At 43.9% G+C, this 17,791-nt stretch overlaps 1 protein-coding gene and 1 long non-coding RNA gene across 3 annotated transcripts in view; one reads left to right on the top strand and one right to left on the bottom strand.

The window, feature by feature from the left end:
• The window catches only part of LOC147710229 (E3 ubiquitin-protein ligase TRIM39-like), a 255,116-nt gene that overhangs the window by 17,040 nt on the left and 220,285 nt on the right, over positions 1-17,791 (bottom strand). For both annotated transcript variants that reach the window (XM_086919958.1, XM_086919957.1), the window contains exon 5: positions 10,994-11,046. In XM_086919958.1, coding sequence (XP_086776084.1) covers positions 10,994-11,046 — 53 coding nt within the window. The remainder of the gene's footprint in view (positions 1-10,993; positions 11,047-17,791) is intronic.
• LOC147710230 (uncharacterized) overlaps positions 1-17,791 on the top strand; it is a 181,100-nt gene that overhangs the window by 155,862 nt on the left and 7,447 nt on the right. The gene's annotated exons all lie outside the window — the stretch shown is intronic.

Here is a 17,791-nt window from a genome sequence, read left to right as displayed (position 1 = left end):
CCTCCTTCGGAAGGTGTTCCCCCTTCTACCAGACAATACAAGAAAGACCTTGGTCCAGGCCCTCGTTCTGAGCCGCCTGGACTATTGCAATGGCCTATTCTTAGCAGCCAATGAAGGAGTGCTTAATAAACTTCAGGTGGTTCAGAACACTGCGGCCCGCCTGGTAACCAATGCCCCCCCTAGAACTCCATCCTTGCCCCTCCTCAAGGCCCTCCACTGGCTTCCCATCCGGAAACGGGTGGAATTCAAGATTTGCTGTGTGGTGCACAAGAGTCTCCACAACCTCGGTCCACACTATCTGGCCGAAAAATGTGTATACCACCGCCCTTCCCGCAATCTTAGGTCCAGCAATCAGCTATTACTTCAGGTTCCTAGACATAACAAGACCAGACAGGGAGGTCGCGCCCTTTCCATTATGGGCCCGCGTCTGTGGAACAGTCTTCCCCTATCCCTCAGAGATTGCCCGAGTCATCTAGCTTTCAGGAAATGCCTAAAGACAACTCTATTCTAGTGGGAGCGCTGCCCGACCTGTTTCTTCACAGCACCGCGCGGAGATACACCTCCGGGTGTGATGCCGGCGCGTTACAAGCCCATAAATAAATAAATAAATAGTTCCACCAGAGAGCATTCAGGAATGGTTGTCACAACATGAAGACAGAAGAGACGTGAAGGACACAGGGAGACAAGCACATTACAAGAATATATCAGAACAAATCCAGGGAATTTTTACTAGGATGTCAGACAGAATAGACTCTTTACATAGGCATTTAGATCACAAGGGTCAAATACTTCAATCACCAGAGGCTAGAAACCCCACTTACAACACTAGCACCCAAGAGAGGCCCCTCTTTGACCTTGACCATATGGATGGATCAATGAGGTCACACAGCCATACTAATACGTTTATAAACACCACTGGAGAAGGAGAGCAGAGCATTTTCTGTAACACCAGTAGAACCTGAGCGACAGAGCTTGAGCGGTTCCAGGGAAGACATGTTCAGCCATATCCCAGAAATGGATCTTAGGAGGTTATCAGGGGACTGACGCTATGCAACAGACCGATACAACAGATGAGTATTCAATCAGCCCTGCGTGACATTTACCTCACCCCTAATGAGATAGTATCCCAAAGGGAAACAGTTGGGATAATGCCATACCCTATACAGACAATTTAGCAAAGTGGACTGAAAGTTTAGCCCCACAGATAAGCCCATGGCGAAGAGATGGGCCCTTTGATTCACGTGACATGGCAAATGCGGAGGATTGTATCCCTCGTGGTGAGGGGGTCCAGACTGGGACTATACCTATATGTTTAAAAGTCTACATGTGTGACAATAGTATGCTAGGCAGCACAATACCAATGATCCCTTTGCCCCCCCTTACACCAGATGCACATGATACATTATGGACCTGAGGCACCTCATTATGTTCCTTGGCCACTAATGGATGAGGAAGACCTCAAAAAGCTGTTACCACCACTCACAGATGGATCAGAGAGACGTGGATTAGGACCTTTGAAATACAAACAGCAGGCGTCATCCTGGCAATAGAGGACATAAAGAGTCCACTTCGCTCCCTCGTAGGAGATGAGACATACACGGTGTTCCATAAGTCTGGCGTGAGAAATGGCACCCTTACTGAAACCAGGTATGATGGGTCCCCATTCAATTTGGTCCGGAGAATAGTCTGGGACCAGCCGAGGAAAATGTACCAAGATAGGCCAGACATTGGGTCCCCTATGGCTCACTCAATGCAGCCGAATGAGGACCCCAAACAATTCCTCAGCAGAATGAAAGAGAAATGGACTTAAGAAGTAGGCCAGGGTTGGGATATAAAAGGGGTAAATGCTGTGTTGTTCTATAGCGTTGTAAAGAAGTGTTTTCCTCCGATGTGTAGGATAATCTCAACAACATAGTGGCATTGGAGGCCCAACCCTGGAGGGTGGTACAGGCACACAATACACTTTCGTAAAAAGAAACAAGAGGAAAAAGCAGGAGGTAAGGGAGAGAGCAGCTGCCAAGTTGGTGCAGCAAACACCGGCAAGGAAGGGAGCAACAAAAGGGGCTGTAGTAGCAGCCATCACTCAGATGACTGCAATGTGTGTGGGGCCGGTCCCAGGGACCACCCAACAACTGTACCCACAGCATCAAAATAGTGCAAAGGCACAAGGAAATAGCAGAGGGGGTTAGGATATATAGGAAGAGGCAGGATAGGTCCCCAGAGAATGGATTAGGCATGTCATGATTTTAGCAGATATGAACATTTTATTAGAGAACGCAGGACCGCAATTCAGAATGAGCAAGGTGGAAGGATAGGGGTTTATAACCAGCCAGGGAATGCAGTAATGCAACCCCACAAATAATATATATACCCCAGCCACAAAAAATACACTGCACCAGTAATATCTCAGATGCAACAAATGTCACCACAGCAAAGCCACCAAGCTCCCCCAATGGAGACTTCACCCCAAGGTGGACAAGGAGGTGTAACTGGGAGGAGGAAACCCCTTCCAAACAAATTACTTTGGAGGGTACACACAATGAGAATGCCTGCAGAGTAGTCTCTTGCATCCAGTATGGTCAATGATGCAAAGGCCAGATGAGGAACCCACTGTGACGGTGGCTATCAATAATAAGAGGCATGCAATCCTCATAGATACTGGAGCACCCGATCGTGCATCAGAGGGGGAGATCTCCCAGTTTCTAACCGTTAAATGGACACAGAAAGATTCTCTGGGGCGGTAATGAGGGTTCCGTTCAATAAGCAGGTAGAGCAGGAGATAAGAGATAGGAGGGAGGTATATTGAGGGCTGCTTACTATTTTCTTTGGACGGCAAAGCCAATTTATTGAGGAGCGATCTTATGGCTAAACTAAACATGAGTATCTATTTTGAGCCAGATGTTCTATGAATTGTTCTGCCACTGGAGTCCCTCTTTCCAGGATTATGGCTGTAATAGTAGACTCTTCTACTGAAGTCCAAATCAGGGCTCAACCCTCTGACATAGAGGCATTTACCACAGCAATATACAAAATAGTAGTAGAAACACCAGAGCTATTGGGAAGGCAGGTCCAGTTGCCCAAGGAGTTCCTTTCCGATGTCATGGGCAGGAATCCTGGATACCCCACAGCGAATGGACATTACAAATAGAGGCCTTAGAAAGAACACCGACCTATGGTGCTCCGACAGCCTGTGATCATAACCACGCCCTATGGGCAAGCGTTATATTCACTGAGCCAGGTAAAACAGCCATGGAAATACTGGATGACCAGCTATTTGATGATGATCCTAAGAAAAAGATTATAGTTTTTCAGGATGACATACCACAATGGACAGAATTGGAAGTAAGGATGCCCACACCAGGTAGAACCTGGCAGCTGACACAGCACCGGCACAGAGCTTCTTTTCCGAACTTCCGACATGATCAACAGAGACTCCAGATAGCCCCCATAAGTCTGGGATCACAGCATTTACCAGGGATGACGCAGTCCATACAGGGGGGGATGAGGGACCCCAGGTCGGAGCGAGTCTAAACTCGGCAACTAGAAGTGTCTGACCTTATAGTAACCGACTTCATACCAGCTAGGGATCACAGCCCACATCATCGGGCTGTACCTAATCCAGAGGTTTTCTACTACACATTAGAAACTCGGCAAACTCTTCACATAGAAACGACGTTTGCATATATTTTATTGGTATTTCTCATTGTTGTCCTGGTAGCCCACGGGCCTCTCGTACATCTGTATTCTGGGCTTTGAAACAGAACAAATTTATAGTACAGACATCGTATTTATGGTTTTTCTTGAATTCATATCATGGCTTCCTGACGAAGGCTGATAGCCGAAATGCGCGTAGCAACTACAAAACTTCTAGCCACGTTAACAATGATTATATCTCTTCTCTCAAATGTGTCCATTTTGATCTGATGAATTTTGAAAGTGATTATTGAACCTTACTAACTGTGACGTTTAAACATGTATTAGCATAGAAGTATTATAAATAATGGACATTGAGATAAATTAAGTTTAATGATGGTTTATATGAAATAGAAAAATAAATAATAATAAAATGTTTGATATTATATTGTTGTCCATCACAGATAATTGGCTATATGATTTCATATGGTATTGATCACCACATCGTGTATGTCTAGGTCCATAGTTTTATTCATGTTTTCTAAACACTTTCCTTTCAATTGACTTATTTATCCCGGTTTGGGAATCCTAGTCGGGGATACCTCTTGTTCTCACAACTAGAACCTTCGATTCTGCAGATATCTCCCAAGTACCAGATACCCTATGGACCAAGGGTCCTCTTGATGTAGCCCTTATCCGCACCGCCATCCCATTTAAAATAACATTAAAGGAGGGTGCTATTCTACCTAGGGTAAGACAGTATCCTCTCTCCAAAGAAGCAGAGGAGGGCATTGCCCCCACTATACAGGTGTTACTAGACCAAAGAGTAATATACTCCGGAGTGTCCCCTTGTAATACCCCGATTTACCCAGTTAAGAAATCTAAGGGTAATTCTTGGTGTAAGGTTCAAGACCTGCGATCCCTGAACGATGTAGAGGTGCCAGTATTCCCAATTGTTCCAGATCCTTCCAGTGACAAACATTGCTCAGTATGCCAAATCTTTGTCTGTCAGATCTTAGGAACACCTTCTTCAGCATCCCTCTTCAACCAGGCAGTCATTATTTGATAGCAGTCTCCTATTGTGGGACGCAGTATTTGTATTCTCGTTTGCCTTAAGGGTATTGTGAATCCTTTCATATTTTCAACAAGGTGGTGAAAAATGACCTGTCAAACTTTTAGTGAGACAGTACTCTGTTGAAATATGTTGATCATATACTAGTCTGAAGCCCCACAGAAAAACAGTGTAGGAAAGATACTGTATGCGTTCTGAAAATTCTCGCACAGAGAGGATATAAAGTGGAGAAAGACAAAGATCAGTACCGTCAGGAAGAGGTCCACTATCTAGGGGGAACTACTGTCAGCTTCTGGCTGGCGAGCAACTCTTGAGAGAGCAGGATCTATACGCCAAAATACAGAACCAGAGACTGTTAAGGGAATGCAGAAGTTTCTTAGCCTTTGCAACTATGTGAGACAGTGGCTCATTGATTACAGCACTTTAAAAGCACCCCTACTGACCTCTATTAAGCAAGAAAACAACAGATACGATAAAGTAACATTGGCACCAGAAATGAGGGAAAACTTCCAAAGATTGAAAACTGAGTTAGCAAACCCCCCAGGTTTATGGATTCCAGAGTACGCCTATGTGTTTTACGTCCTCTGCTACTGCAATGATCAAATGATGATGGTTGTTTTTCACCCTACAGAGGTCACAGAGCTCCTGGCCACTGTAAGTATCAATCACAAACACAGGAAGCTTCTAGTCATACATGAATCACAGTCGCAGGAAGATTCTACACCGGCATGGATCAGAGCTGCAGGAAGCTTATATTCCAGCATGGATCACAGTCGCAGGAAGCTTCTACTCCAGCATGACTCCCAGCCGCAGGAAGCTTCTACTCAAAAATGAATCACAGCAGCAGGAAGATTCTACACCGGCATGGATCAGAGCTGCAGGAAGCTTCTACTCCAGCATCAATCACAGAGTCGCAGGGAGCTTCTACTTCAGCATGAGTCACAGCCGGAGGAAGCTTCTACTCAAAAATGAATCACAGCAGCAGGAAGCCTTCTACTCTAGCATGGATAACAGCTGCAGGAAGCTTCTACTCAAGAATGGAACAACTAATTTGAATATAATCTTTCGTCCACAGGCATGGACTAGAATATACTGGGGAAATACTTCAAATGGATTGGTAAAAAAAAATTTGAGTGGCATGCATCTGAGAATGAATTATTGTGAGTGATGGAGCTTAGGGTGCTATTAGACTCTCACAAAATAGAATCTCAACAGTATTTTTAGACATTGCCTCTTTCGGCGCGTTTCCCCGGTCTTTTTGCTTTCTGACCTCCCGGTTTTGACTCAGTTTTTCCTGGCTTAGTGTCTCTGCGCACTTTTTCACTGCTGTTCAGTGTTAAAGTGCAAGTGCTCCTGTTGTAAATTGTATTATGGTTTGGTGTTTCCATGATTGGCATATTTGATTTATTGGCAAGTCCCTAGTAAAGTGCACTGAGAGTGCCGGTGCCTGTAAATCAAATGCTACTAGTGGGCTTGCAGTACTGGTTGTGCCACCCACAGAAGTAGCCCGGTAAAGGTAACTCAGACCTGCCGCCGAGGAGTCTGCACGCAGTTTGTAACTGCCATGTTGACCTGGCAAGTGTACCCACTTGCCAGGCCCTAAACCTTTTTAGGTCTCGCCTGTCGATGCGCATGCGCATCGAGCAAGGCGAGAGTATTGGAACTTATCTACTCTTTATCCACACTGCAAGGAATCGTGGCGATTCCTTGCAGTGCCCGTGACTTTTAAGCTCAATGCGCATGCGCATTGAGCTTAAAAGCGCGTGCACATGCCCCAGCCGCCTGCCTTGCCTACTCTCCCGCCCCCTCACTTCTTGATTGCACGGCCGCTAGGCCGTGCCTCCCCTACTCCTCCTCCTACTCTCCTCCCCTCCAGTCTGTTCCCGTACTCCTCCCACACCCCCGCTCCGCCCCCTCACTCTCTCTGCCTGCCCGCTCTCCACTCTATCACCAGATTCTGTGTCAGGCATATGCATTTGATCATCCGTTGATAAATGAGGAAGCCCACTGGGATATTCATTACTCTCAGGAACCCCCAGTTCTAAAGCCCCCGGAGTTGCCAACGCCATCGCTCTCTCCCCCAATGGTATCCAGCCGCCTGCCTTGCCTACTCTCCCGCCCCCTCACTTCTCCTCCTACTCTCCTCCCCTCCCGTCTGTTCCCGCACTCCTCCCACACCCCCGCTCCGCCCCCTCACTCTCTCTGCAGAGAAAATTGCTGGTATCTTTTTCTTTTCAGCACCGACCTTACTTTGAGTAATCACGGCATCCGATGCAACACGCAGACCAGTGCTAGCGCCCTTTGCCAGTTTACCAAGTTCTTCTACCGTAGCCTCGCTCACCTCTACAACAGTAGTCTTATCTTCTGTGTTCGCTGAGGTCTTCCACACGTTCCCTTTGGGGGCATGTTGAGAAACTGCAACCGCGTTTCCAGCGCTTCAGCTCAGAAACAGGAGCCTCAGCGTTATCCTCCAGCACCTAGCCCGCCCCACACAGTGCCAGCCGCCGGTTGCCAGGAATCAAAAACGCCCACACGCCGTACTCCACACGCTGCAATGGTAGGCGGCTCAAGCCCACTACTTCCCGCGGGCGAACCGAGCTGAATCCAGGCGAGCCGAAAGTCAAAGAAAGTCAGGGAAATCACTTTTTTCCAATCAGCGGTAAATAGTATCGCTCATAGATCAGATCCGCAACATTGAAGCAGATTTTTCTCCTGAAGCCGTGAGAGGGAGCAGGAACGATCTGCCTATGCGTCCACAGCGGGCGCCATCTTGCCTCTTTCCAATGAGGGAAAAAAATCGTTCTCTTCAACTTCAATGCTAACAAGCTTTGTCATATCCTCCAGTACTGCCACCCAATCTGAAGATAACCCTAGCAGATTTGTAGCCCCTAGATGAATCAGAAGACACCAGAGCAGCTACGAAAATTAATCTTCCTATCGAACTGTGCCTGGCTGCCAGCATTAAGTAAATCCTGCCTAACCTCATCTGAAAACCACAAAGCCAGTAAAACACCTCATTAAAACTGTCCCTCTTCAGAGAAAGACAAGGTATACTCAGCGAAGCCTGACATTTACAGGTCACTCTCAAATCTCCAATATCAGAGCAGTATCCTGTCAACTGATGTAATAATACATCTCCAAGAGAGAAGAACATCTCAATCTATCAGGCAGCCAGCCGCACTCCTCCCACACCCCCGCTCCGCCCCCTCACTCTCACTCACCCTCAACCCCTCACACTCACTCACCCTCAACCCCTCACTCACCCTCACTCACCCTCACCCTCACTTACCCTCAACCCTTCACCCTCAACCCCTCACTCACCCTCACTCTCACTCACCCTCACTCACCCTCAACCCCTCAGCATCACCCTCACTCACCCTCAACCCCTCACCTACCCTCACCCTCAACCCCTCACCCTCACCCTCACCCACCCTCAACCCCTCACCCTAACTCACACTCACCCTCACTCACCCTCACTCACCCTCAACCCCTCACCCTCACTCACTCACCCTCACCCACCCTCACCCTCACTCACCCTCACTCTCACTCACCCTCACCCTCACTCACACAGTGCAATAGGTCTCGGAGCATTTGAGTTAGAGCTTTTAGATTTGTTTATGGCTTTTTTTATTTGTAATTCTTTAGCATTGGCTACAGGAAACAAAAATGATAAAGATTTACAAAAAAACCCATAAACAATTCTAAAAGCACTAACTCTAATGCTGCGAGACCTATTGCATTTCCAATGCTTGTTTTACATGTTAGTCAACCCTAAGGTAGGCCCATGGTACCCCTCTGGGCACAGTGCAGTGTATGTGAAAGGTAGGACATCCCTGGTGTGGGTGGCATTTCCCAATAGTGAAATACTGCCAATTTCATTTTTCACTATTGCAAGGCTACCTGTTCCCATAGGACGGAATGGGGAGTTTGTTTATAACATCTTATTAACCTAACTACCCCTGGGAAACAGGTAGGAAAATAAAGTTTAGTTTTGAAAATACCACTTTTAGTAAGTAGGTATTTACTTGCTTCGCCATTCAGTGTGCCTCTGCTAGGATGTGGATTACCTGTCTGGCTTTGGGGATGACAGGGGCTGGGGATGTGCAGAGGCTCCAGAAAGTCTGATGAGTCAGGGCTGGGCTGAATAGTCCTGGGTTGCATTTAGAGTAGTGAGAGGAGATTTCCTTGCACCTAAATGGGCCTGGCCTGCCTTGCAGAATACAGTCTCCACCTTCTGGCAAGAAGCTGGGCTGGGGAGGACAGAACTGGTTTGGACTGAGCACAGACACACACTGCCGGAGAGAACAAATGATTTTGTGGTATAAGAACTGGGGCCCTGACCCTAGAATCTTAGAACTCTATGGGACCAAGAAGACTGCCAAGAAGAAGAGCTGGAGAAGCTGTGAGGATGAATGAATGAATGAATAAAATATTTAATAAAGCGCGCGATGGCCGAGCGGCTTCCTGGCGCTGGGGACCTGATCAAGAACTCGGCAGAGGGGACCCAGGGAAGATTAAGAGGGGAATGCCTGAAGGAAGAGGAAGGTTTTAAGGGCTTTGCGAAAGTGGGAGTAGATGGGAATGGAGCGAATAGAGAGAGGAAGGCTATTCCAGAACTGGGGGGCAAGGACTGAGAATCGGAGGAGGAACTATCACTTTGCTGAGTGCTTTGCTGTGTTGTCCAGCAGTGGCTGCTTCCATCTTGGGCAGTGAAAAGACTGGACTGCACTTTTTACAAACGTCTTTATTTGAGTTTCTCCAAGGGCTTGAGGTAGAGCTTGCCCCCTGTTCAAGAAGTCTCAGGAACAGCAAATACTTCAAGTTCTTCTGCACTCAGCACTATGGACTGTGTGTTTTGGGCTGCAACAGAAGAAAAGATAGCTGTGCGCTATAAAAGTGACACAAAATAAAATACAAAATAAATAACTTCCTTATCCCGACTAGGAAGAAGGGTCCCTACTTGGACAAAGGTGCAATCCCTTGCCAACTAGAGACCCCCATTTCTCACAAGTATCATAAGGAATCTACCGTTAATTTAGGTCCTGAAGAAAGCCTCTGAGGTAGTAGCACCATTAAGGCTGAAACATATAGACCTAAATTAGGACCTAACATATGATGTTGGAGTATACAGAGACCTCTACAGGCATCTCTGGGTGTTTTTAACCTTGCCAGGGGTACAACTACTGTAATTACTGAAATGAACAACGATCTAGTCTGATCAGCGTACCCTAGACAATTTTAACATACAGACCATTTCAACAAAAGTAACCACCAAAGAGATCTCTTTCATTTTTAAGGTTAGGCCCACCCATTTAATCCACACCTCTTATTCTTTTGGTATACACAGTGAGTGCATGCAGTTTTCTAAATGCTTACGGCTCCCTCTTTTGATGGAAACTGTGGTTCCAATATACTCTTTATCCTTTGAACGGGTAAATCTCATCAGACAAAGTCGTATATTCTCCTTTCCTTGGGAGGAATGAATTCAGTCTGTATAGAAGACTGGCAGATACTACTGGAATATAATTTGTCTCTGGTCACTGGGCTTCAGATCCCTTTTTCTAGGGAAAGAGAGATGGGTCTCTGGTTCACAACACTACCCTCAGCTTTCCACACCCTTGTGGACTGACAGATCACTTTCTCTGAGGGATTCCTACTTCAGAGAAGAGTCATAGTTTAGTGATCCAGGGTGTAGCTCCCAGGGCTTGGAGAGAGAGAGAGAGAGAGAGAGAGAGAGAGAAAAGGAGAGAAAAGGAGAGAGAGAAAAGGAGAGAAAAGGAGAGAGAGAGAGAGAGAGAGAAAAGGAGAGAGAGAGAGAGAGAAAGAGAGAAAAAGAAAAAGAGAGAAAAAGAGAAAAAAGGGAGAGAAAGAAAGAGAAAGAGAAAGAAAAAGAGAGAAAGAAAAAGAGAGAAAGAAAGAAAAAGAGAGAGGCAGAGAGATATGGAAGCGGGATTCAAACAGGAAATGAGGCACAAGGTATGTCAATTGGGGACAGCTTCAATGCTGGACAAACTGTATACCTGAACGACATCCAATCCCCAAAAGATTTAAAAAAGATCTGAAAAGGACTGAGGTACAGACACAAATCTAGTGGCCATACTTTGATTTAGAAACTAGTGCACACTGTCCTTAAAGAGGGACTTCTCTAAATGATTTTGCTTGTATTATCTTTTATGTATTGGTCAGTGTGTAAAGTCTGATGTTGTATTATATTAAACATATAACTAACTGTACAATATCAGATTATTGTCAGTAACATACATTAACATGTTACACAATTATATTTACCTTTACAACCCTTCATCTGTGCCTCTGTGAATGGCAGTTTCTCATTATTACATCTGGAAGAGCAAACAAATGATCATAACTGTTACAGAACTATCAGAGTTCATAAGATCTCAGAAGGAACATCACTTACACCCTGTTATTAGAAATATAATATTAAAATCACAGAAGCTCTGTGAAGCAGTCTGCAATGTGTGATACTATTTACTCACAAACATATCCAAAACGTAGAGCCTTACTACCAGTGGTTACTTCCATCAGACGAGAATGCATCATGCATATCGGTGTTCTGCGAACCAAAGTTACCTCTGACACCGGCATGCATCCTGCGGGTAAGTGTTCTAGGAACAGCAGTTACCTCCAAGGCCAGCATGCAACCATTATGCGGGTGTTCTAGTATGCATCTGGGGTTTGTGTTCTAGGAATTGTGGTTACCTCTAACAGCCGGGCATGCATCGTGTGTGGGTGCTCTAGGAACCGTAGTTACGTCTGGGACCAGCATGCATCCTACGTGTAGGTGTTCTAGGAACCGTGGTTACCTCAATTAGACCAGCATGCATCCTGCGTGTGGGTGTTCTAGGAACCGAGATCACCTCTATGAGACCAGCATGCATTGTAATGTAGTTCCTATATTCCCAATAGGCTCTGCGCATTGGAATAATACATCCTGCAGTTTAGATGTGGGACTGAGGTCCACTAGGTCTCTACCGAATCTATTAGACTTAATTGTGAGTGCCAGCTAGCTCAGATGTCTCTAGAAACTTTCTCGAATTCACAAGAAGGGATTAGTTTCTGACAACCGCATAAACATGACAACTTTGTTTCCCCAGGATAAGAAACGTATCTCTAGAGTCGCGGAAACAATAGATAGCTATTTTACTCAGTCAATCGTGCATGCTTCGTTTCACCAGAGGTGCTGAGAAAATAGAGAGACTGGCGTTTTCAATAAAAAGTATTTATTGAACAGTCTTCTTTCTCAAGCATAAGAAATGTACTGCTACAATCGTAATACTGGTTATAAAGTACAGGGCATATAATACGAAAAGTATTATAAAGTAGTACTGTAAAAGCATGATATGGTTTCTAAGCCATAAGTTGCCTAAAACATATAAAATACATAGTGATAAAATAATGACTAAAGGTACTCAACTGGTGCTTCAAAAATACGCCTGCCCTGGTGTACCTAACCGAAGTCTAGTACAAGGGAAGAAGTAAGTGAGGAGTAGCTTAAGTTTAGTATTTCTCTTCCAAGAATCAGTCCGATAATTCTCCAAGGGTATAATCAGCTCCGTACCTTGGTTTAGAATGAAGGAGGCCTTGTATTTCTCTCTCAGATCTCTATTTCCCAGTAACCCGCAAGGGTAGCCTGGAAACACTGGAGCTGGATTTCTCGGCAGGAGAAAAGACAGCGTCTCTCAGTGCGTCAGCTGGAGGGTCGGCTTCCTTCGGCACTTGCTGCTGTAGGGCGTCGGGCAAGTAGTTAGTCGATCTGCTCCAAACCACTGTGTGTTTGTCTGGGCAAATCTAGGCATATTTATACTTTGAAGGTGCCGAGTTTGACGTGTGATTGGACTTAATAACGTCATCAAAGACTCAGTTCTTCGAAAACTCCATGATTTCCTAGATAAATTAGTATTCAGGCAAGGGGAAGTCCCTAGCTGCTGAAGGTGGGTTTCTCTAAGAAATCGTTGTAGATTCTTGGAACTTAGTGGAAGTAGCCATGCCGTATTTGTGCTGCATAGGCTCAGTCTAAATATGGTAATGATTTCTATGTCTATATAAGGATCGGATAATCTATACCTTTATAAGGGCATGAATCGGGAAAATTTACACTAGGATCCAAGATTCATTACAACACCCACTCCACGATTTTAAGTTTAATAAAACTAAACGTATAAGCACTGAACATATCGAAAGCTAGTGTTTACAATCTCACCCAAAATACAATATACAAATTGCATTTGAAAAGGCTTGTTTAAATGTAACGAGTATGGACTAGTACGAACAAACAGTTCTCTATAGACATGAAGCATAGCGTGTGAGCATACATTCTATCATTTATAAAATACAAAATTATATTCATGAAACGTCTCTGAAGTTTACAGAAAGAAAAATTATTCGAGATCATCCCATAGCATAGTATTTAAACCGTTTTTGTTCTTTAGGACAAGGCCAAATATTGTCATTAGGAAGTTTTCAAAAGAAATCTTGTTCCCTAAGAATAGTTCTACTTTAAGCAGATTACTCTGTGCCAAAAGTTCTATTTTGGAAAAAGTTCAAATATGTTAGCTGGTTTGTTTTGAAAAAACGAAGGCCGAATTACAGAGTTCAGAGAACGCTGTGTGAAATATTCAAAAGTTAGGCTGGCAAAGAAACCGTCTGCCATAGTAGGCAAAAGTGGAACCACTTCAGTTAGCAGATCAATATGTGCATAAATGTGGATCATCGCTGTCAGCGTTTGATGCATTAGCAATGTCCGCAGTAGATGGTACCTGTGTGCATGTAGTGTCTCGTATCTCACCTTCAGTTAGGCTTGCCGGTGGGACCTCAATGAATGCCGTCATCAGAATTGGCAGCCATTGAGAGCAACACGATGCACGAGTAGTTACCGGACCGAGCAAAGCGTCAACATCCGATGGCAGGACTGATGGAAGTGTAAGACAAATTTCCAACACGCATTCCTCTCCGCAAAGCAGGCATCGTAGAACAGGTAAGATGCAATCTTGTCAGATTGGTCTGAACGATAGAAACCAGGTTGTGTTCAGATCTCTTAAACGAGCCAAGCCAAGAATCTGTGTAATTCTCTCACAATACCTCATGGCAAGGAGGGCTCCTTCCATTGTAGTCTGGGTGTCACCGGTGACTGGACTTGCCATATCGGAGCAGAAGGAATAGAAATAGAATTCCTGCTACTAGTCCCAAGATGAGAGGCAGGCTGCCGAACACAGAGTGCACAAAATTTTGAAAAATGCAGAGGACTGCTTCAAATGGTGTTAACAGTCCAGAACAAATCTTCTTAAATACATGTGCGATGCCACTGGTATCAGACATTTTTAAGATTTGACTTAACATTTCTGCGAAATGTACTGGGCAGTTTGTTGATAATAATGCATGTATCTCTGCAGAAGTCCTTGCAACTTGCAGGTCATACGTTTCTTTAGACTAGGTCAGTGGCACAGTTTTTGCAAAAGAATGACTTTCATTCTGCTTAAAGTATCAATTTGTATAGAAGAGATATTCAGTGAAGGCCAGAACGCCGTCCCCCTGTCTGTCTTGCTCTTTGGATACAATACTTGCATAAAACAAGTGACCCTGGATGAGACACTGACTAGATACGCATTCCCTGGCAACATGCCACAACAGCTGTGGTCATTGAGCATAACGTAGCTGCCATTGAATAGCTGCCTGAAAATTGGTTCTATCACTGTGGAGGATGTACCGTGCAGGTGGCATGAAAGGTTATTTGCAGAACCGTCGCAGGCTCCATGTAAATTAGTACCTTGGCACAAAAGTGTACCACTTAATTAGTTCTTACAATTTTTACCACTAAGGAATACCTTCTTTCCCCCATTCCACATGTGTGTGTGTATGGTAAAGTCCAGGTTGACTTAATGTATTCTTTACACAACCTTTCATACAGGCCTGCTGGTATATGCTGTAGACAATACTGAAATTGGAAAATCGTCACTGGTATTGTGATGGTGCCATGTATTATCCATTCAATGACAGGCTTCTCAGAAACTGTCAATGGTAATCTTTCCAGTTTTTCAATGCTCAGCACCGTATAGTCTGCTCCTTTTTTGTGCCAACAAGATTTATCTGTAAGGTTAAATACAGAAAACAGTGACGTGGTGTTTATTAGACGCCATGGCACGTAGCCTGAACGGAGATTTTGTAACGTCCAGCCTAGCAGCATTATAGAACGTAATTGAGACTGGCCATGTTGTAACATTAGCAAGTCCTGCTCTATTATGTCAATTGCAGATGATACGATGCTGGCCAAAGAATGAATTCTGGAGGACAGAGTGATTAACCCATTGTCCACTACAGAGAGGCTTTTCTTTACACTAATACGATCAATTTCTCGTATTCCTTCTGCAGTTTTCATTTGCATTATTTTCCAAGCTTCGTTGTATGCAGCGCGTATACGGGCGTATATGAAACGTTTTTTGACGTGGCTTGCGAGGCCCCATTAAGAAATCTCGCAAATAATTGCCTTCTTTAAGTAAAGATAAGTGTTGTTTGATTTCTGGAAGTGTAGATTTCCCTAGCCACTCAAGGCATAGCTTTCCTACACTGTAAGTAGTTACTATCCCTGGATGTTGTCTCTGGGAGTATCTTGGATCTGGCCTATTCACGGTGAACCCTTGTGTTTTGTTCAGGAATCTATCTTGACAGTTATTCATGTCTGTGGGCCAGATTAACCCTTTTTTCCAATCAGGATTAGTTCTTTTTTGTTGTAAAATCTGTTTTACGTCTCCCTCCTCATTCGAAGTGTTACTACTGTCCGGTGCAGGCTTTGGTATGGATGGTTTATTTAAATCTTTTATCTTAGCCAGGCCCAGACAAGAAGTTTGTTGAACAGTGTCATTTAAAAACAGTATTTGTTCTGGTATAATGCAGGCTCTGAACAGGGCTTCTAAACCTTGCACCTGCCAATCTTTTGTGCCCCAGACAGTTTTTGTCTCAATGTTGTCTTTCCAAAAGTTAAACCCTAATGTAGACAGCTGAGCATAAACGTTTGCAGAATAAATTTGTTTCGTATTGGTCAACATTGTTTTCATTCCTGTCTTTTTTATATTTTTAAAATAAAACGTGTCTGGATGTGTAACATTAAACCCTGAAAAGTACGGTAATTTTTCATAAAATGTATTTGAGCTACCCCTTGGAGGCGTTGGACAATGTTCCCATTGATTATAAGTAAAAACATTTCTTGGGTTTGCAGATTTATGCAAATAATGGTGACCATAGTGATTAAAACAATACATTTGTTCATAATCAGATGAACCTTCTAGGTATTCATGTTCTGTAAATTTAGCTGACATTTCCAAATCTGTCATCATATTGTTAACAGTTTCAAAGTCCCAATCATCAGAACATGTGCTGGATGAAACAAAGTCACTTAAAGAAACCTTAAACTGGTGTAGAATGTTCAACAGCTCCACCGGGCCATGGAAGTCATAATCAGTTCTGTCCCATGCTATACCACCAGGTATAGGAATGGCTGTGATGTTTACTGATGACATGTCTCTTTTTTCATGATGAGATGATTTGTGAGGTTTCAGGACCAAGTTGATTTTCTTACTTGCTGTGTCCATTGTACTGCATTTTCCATCTATCATCCTTCCCAAACTTAACACCAGTATGAGCCAGAGCAGGAGGAAAAGTACCCCTAACACAATCCAAAATTCAACCCATGGCGAAACCAGATATGTTTTTTCAAGTTGACGAAAGAGTTCTGTTATTTTTTCCTTGAAAGTTTTATTTGCTGGCGTATTTTCATGTTCACTGGGATCCTCAGAAAATTTATCAAAGTTGATAAAATAGCCAGAGGCAGTTCTGTCAATTGTTGGAATCGCATCCGGATTACTTGAAATTGCTGGAGCTGTTTCTTCTTTTGCCATGTTGGTATAGTCAGATGCAATATCATTGTAGACAGGTGTTTCTTGACGAACTGTTATTTGGGTATCCAGAGGCACAAGTTCCATGGATTTGTTGCATAGTCCTTTTCTTACTGCAGGTTTATCAAAGGTGATAAGTCTTTCAATTTGAACCTCTTGGATTGTAGCAAGATTTTGTCGTCTGCTACATCTTAGGAGTCCACTGGGCCTACTACTTATTATCGGCCACATGATGTAGTTTGACCTTGTCGATGGACACAACTCTGTTCTCCCTTTTACCAGCAAGGGGCGGTAGTAATACTGATCTTGTTCCTTGGATTGCCAAGAAAGGTACTGCTTTTCTACAAGAAGATCCAAATTCCTTCTTTACCGCGATCTTTTCCCTGACTACATCCCCAATCTTTGGAATGCAGACAGGTCTTGCTGGGACAAGTGGTTTTTCTTCAGTGGTTGCTGGCTTCTGTATCATATTACTCAGACTTCTTCTTGTTTCATTTAAGTCCTGTAAGACAGACATACGATCTTTGACATCAAAGGCTTTTTGTTCCACCACTGAAGTTTGACAATCGAGGTCTTCGATTATCATTCTAGTACCAAACAGTAATTCATATGGAGTGATTATCCCCAGAGAATTTCTAGGCAGATTGTTAAGACTAAGCTGGACACTTATTAGATGTTTGACCCACCCATCACCCGAACCTAATACCTTAGCTGTTATGGATTGCTTTATGTCACGTTTTTTTCTTTCCACTACCGCATTACCCTCAGGATGGAAGGGACTAGAATACCGCAATGCAACGCCCAAGCTAGCCATGGCTCCTTGTAAGCTTGAGAGCTAAACACAGGACCCTAGTCAGAATGTAGCATGGCGATTGCGTATGTGCCGATAAAGACTCGCAAATCCTTTATAACAGTTCTGGCGTCAGCCGATCGCTGGGGCCACATCCAAATAAATCTTGTGCAAGAATCCACTGAGTCTAGTTTGAAAAGGTCTAGAACTAGAGAGTGAACCTAGATGGATAAATACTTCTGTATATTAAATAACCCACTACATACAGACTTATCACCAACTACCTAGGTGCGTTTTTTTCAATTTTATTATTCAAATATATATGTTTTTTTAACTATATTTTTTAGGGAATAAATATAAAGGTTATGGATATATTTCAATATATTTTAT

The sequence above is a fragment of the Lissotriton vulgaris genome, chromosome 5 (assembly GCF_964263255.1).
Source record: "Lissotriton vulgaris chromosome 5, aLisVul1.2, whole genome shotgun sequence".
Classification (NCBI taxonomy): Eukaryota; Metazoa; Chordata; class Amphibia; order Caudata; family Salamandridae; genus Lissotriton; species Lissotriton vulgaris.
The sequence above is the reverse complement of the archived record's forward strand: the minus strand, read 5'-3'. Positions and strand labels throughout refer to the sequence as shown.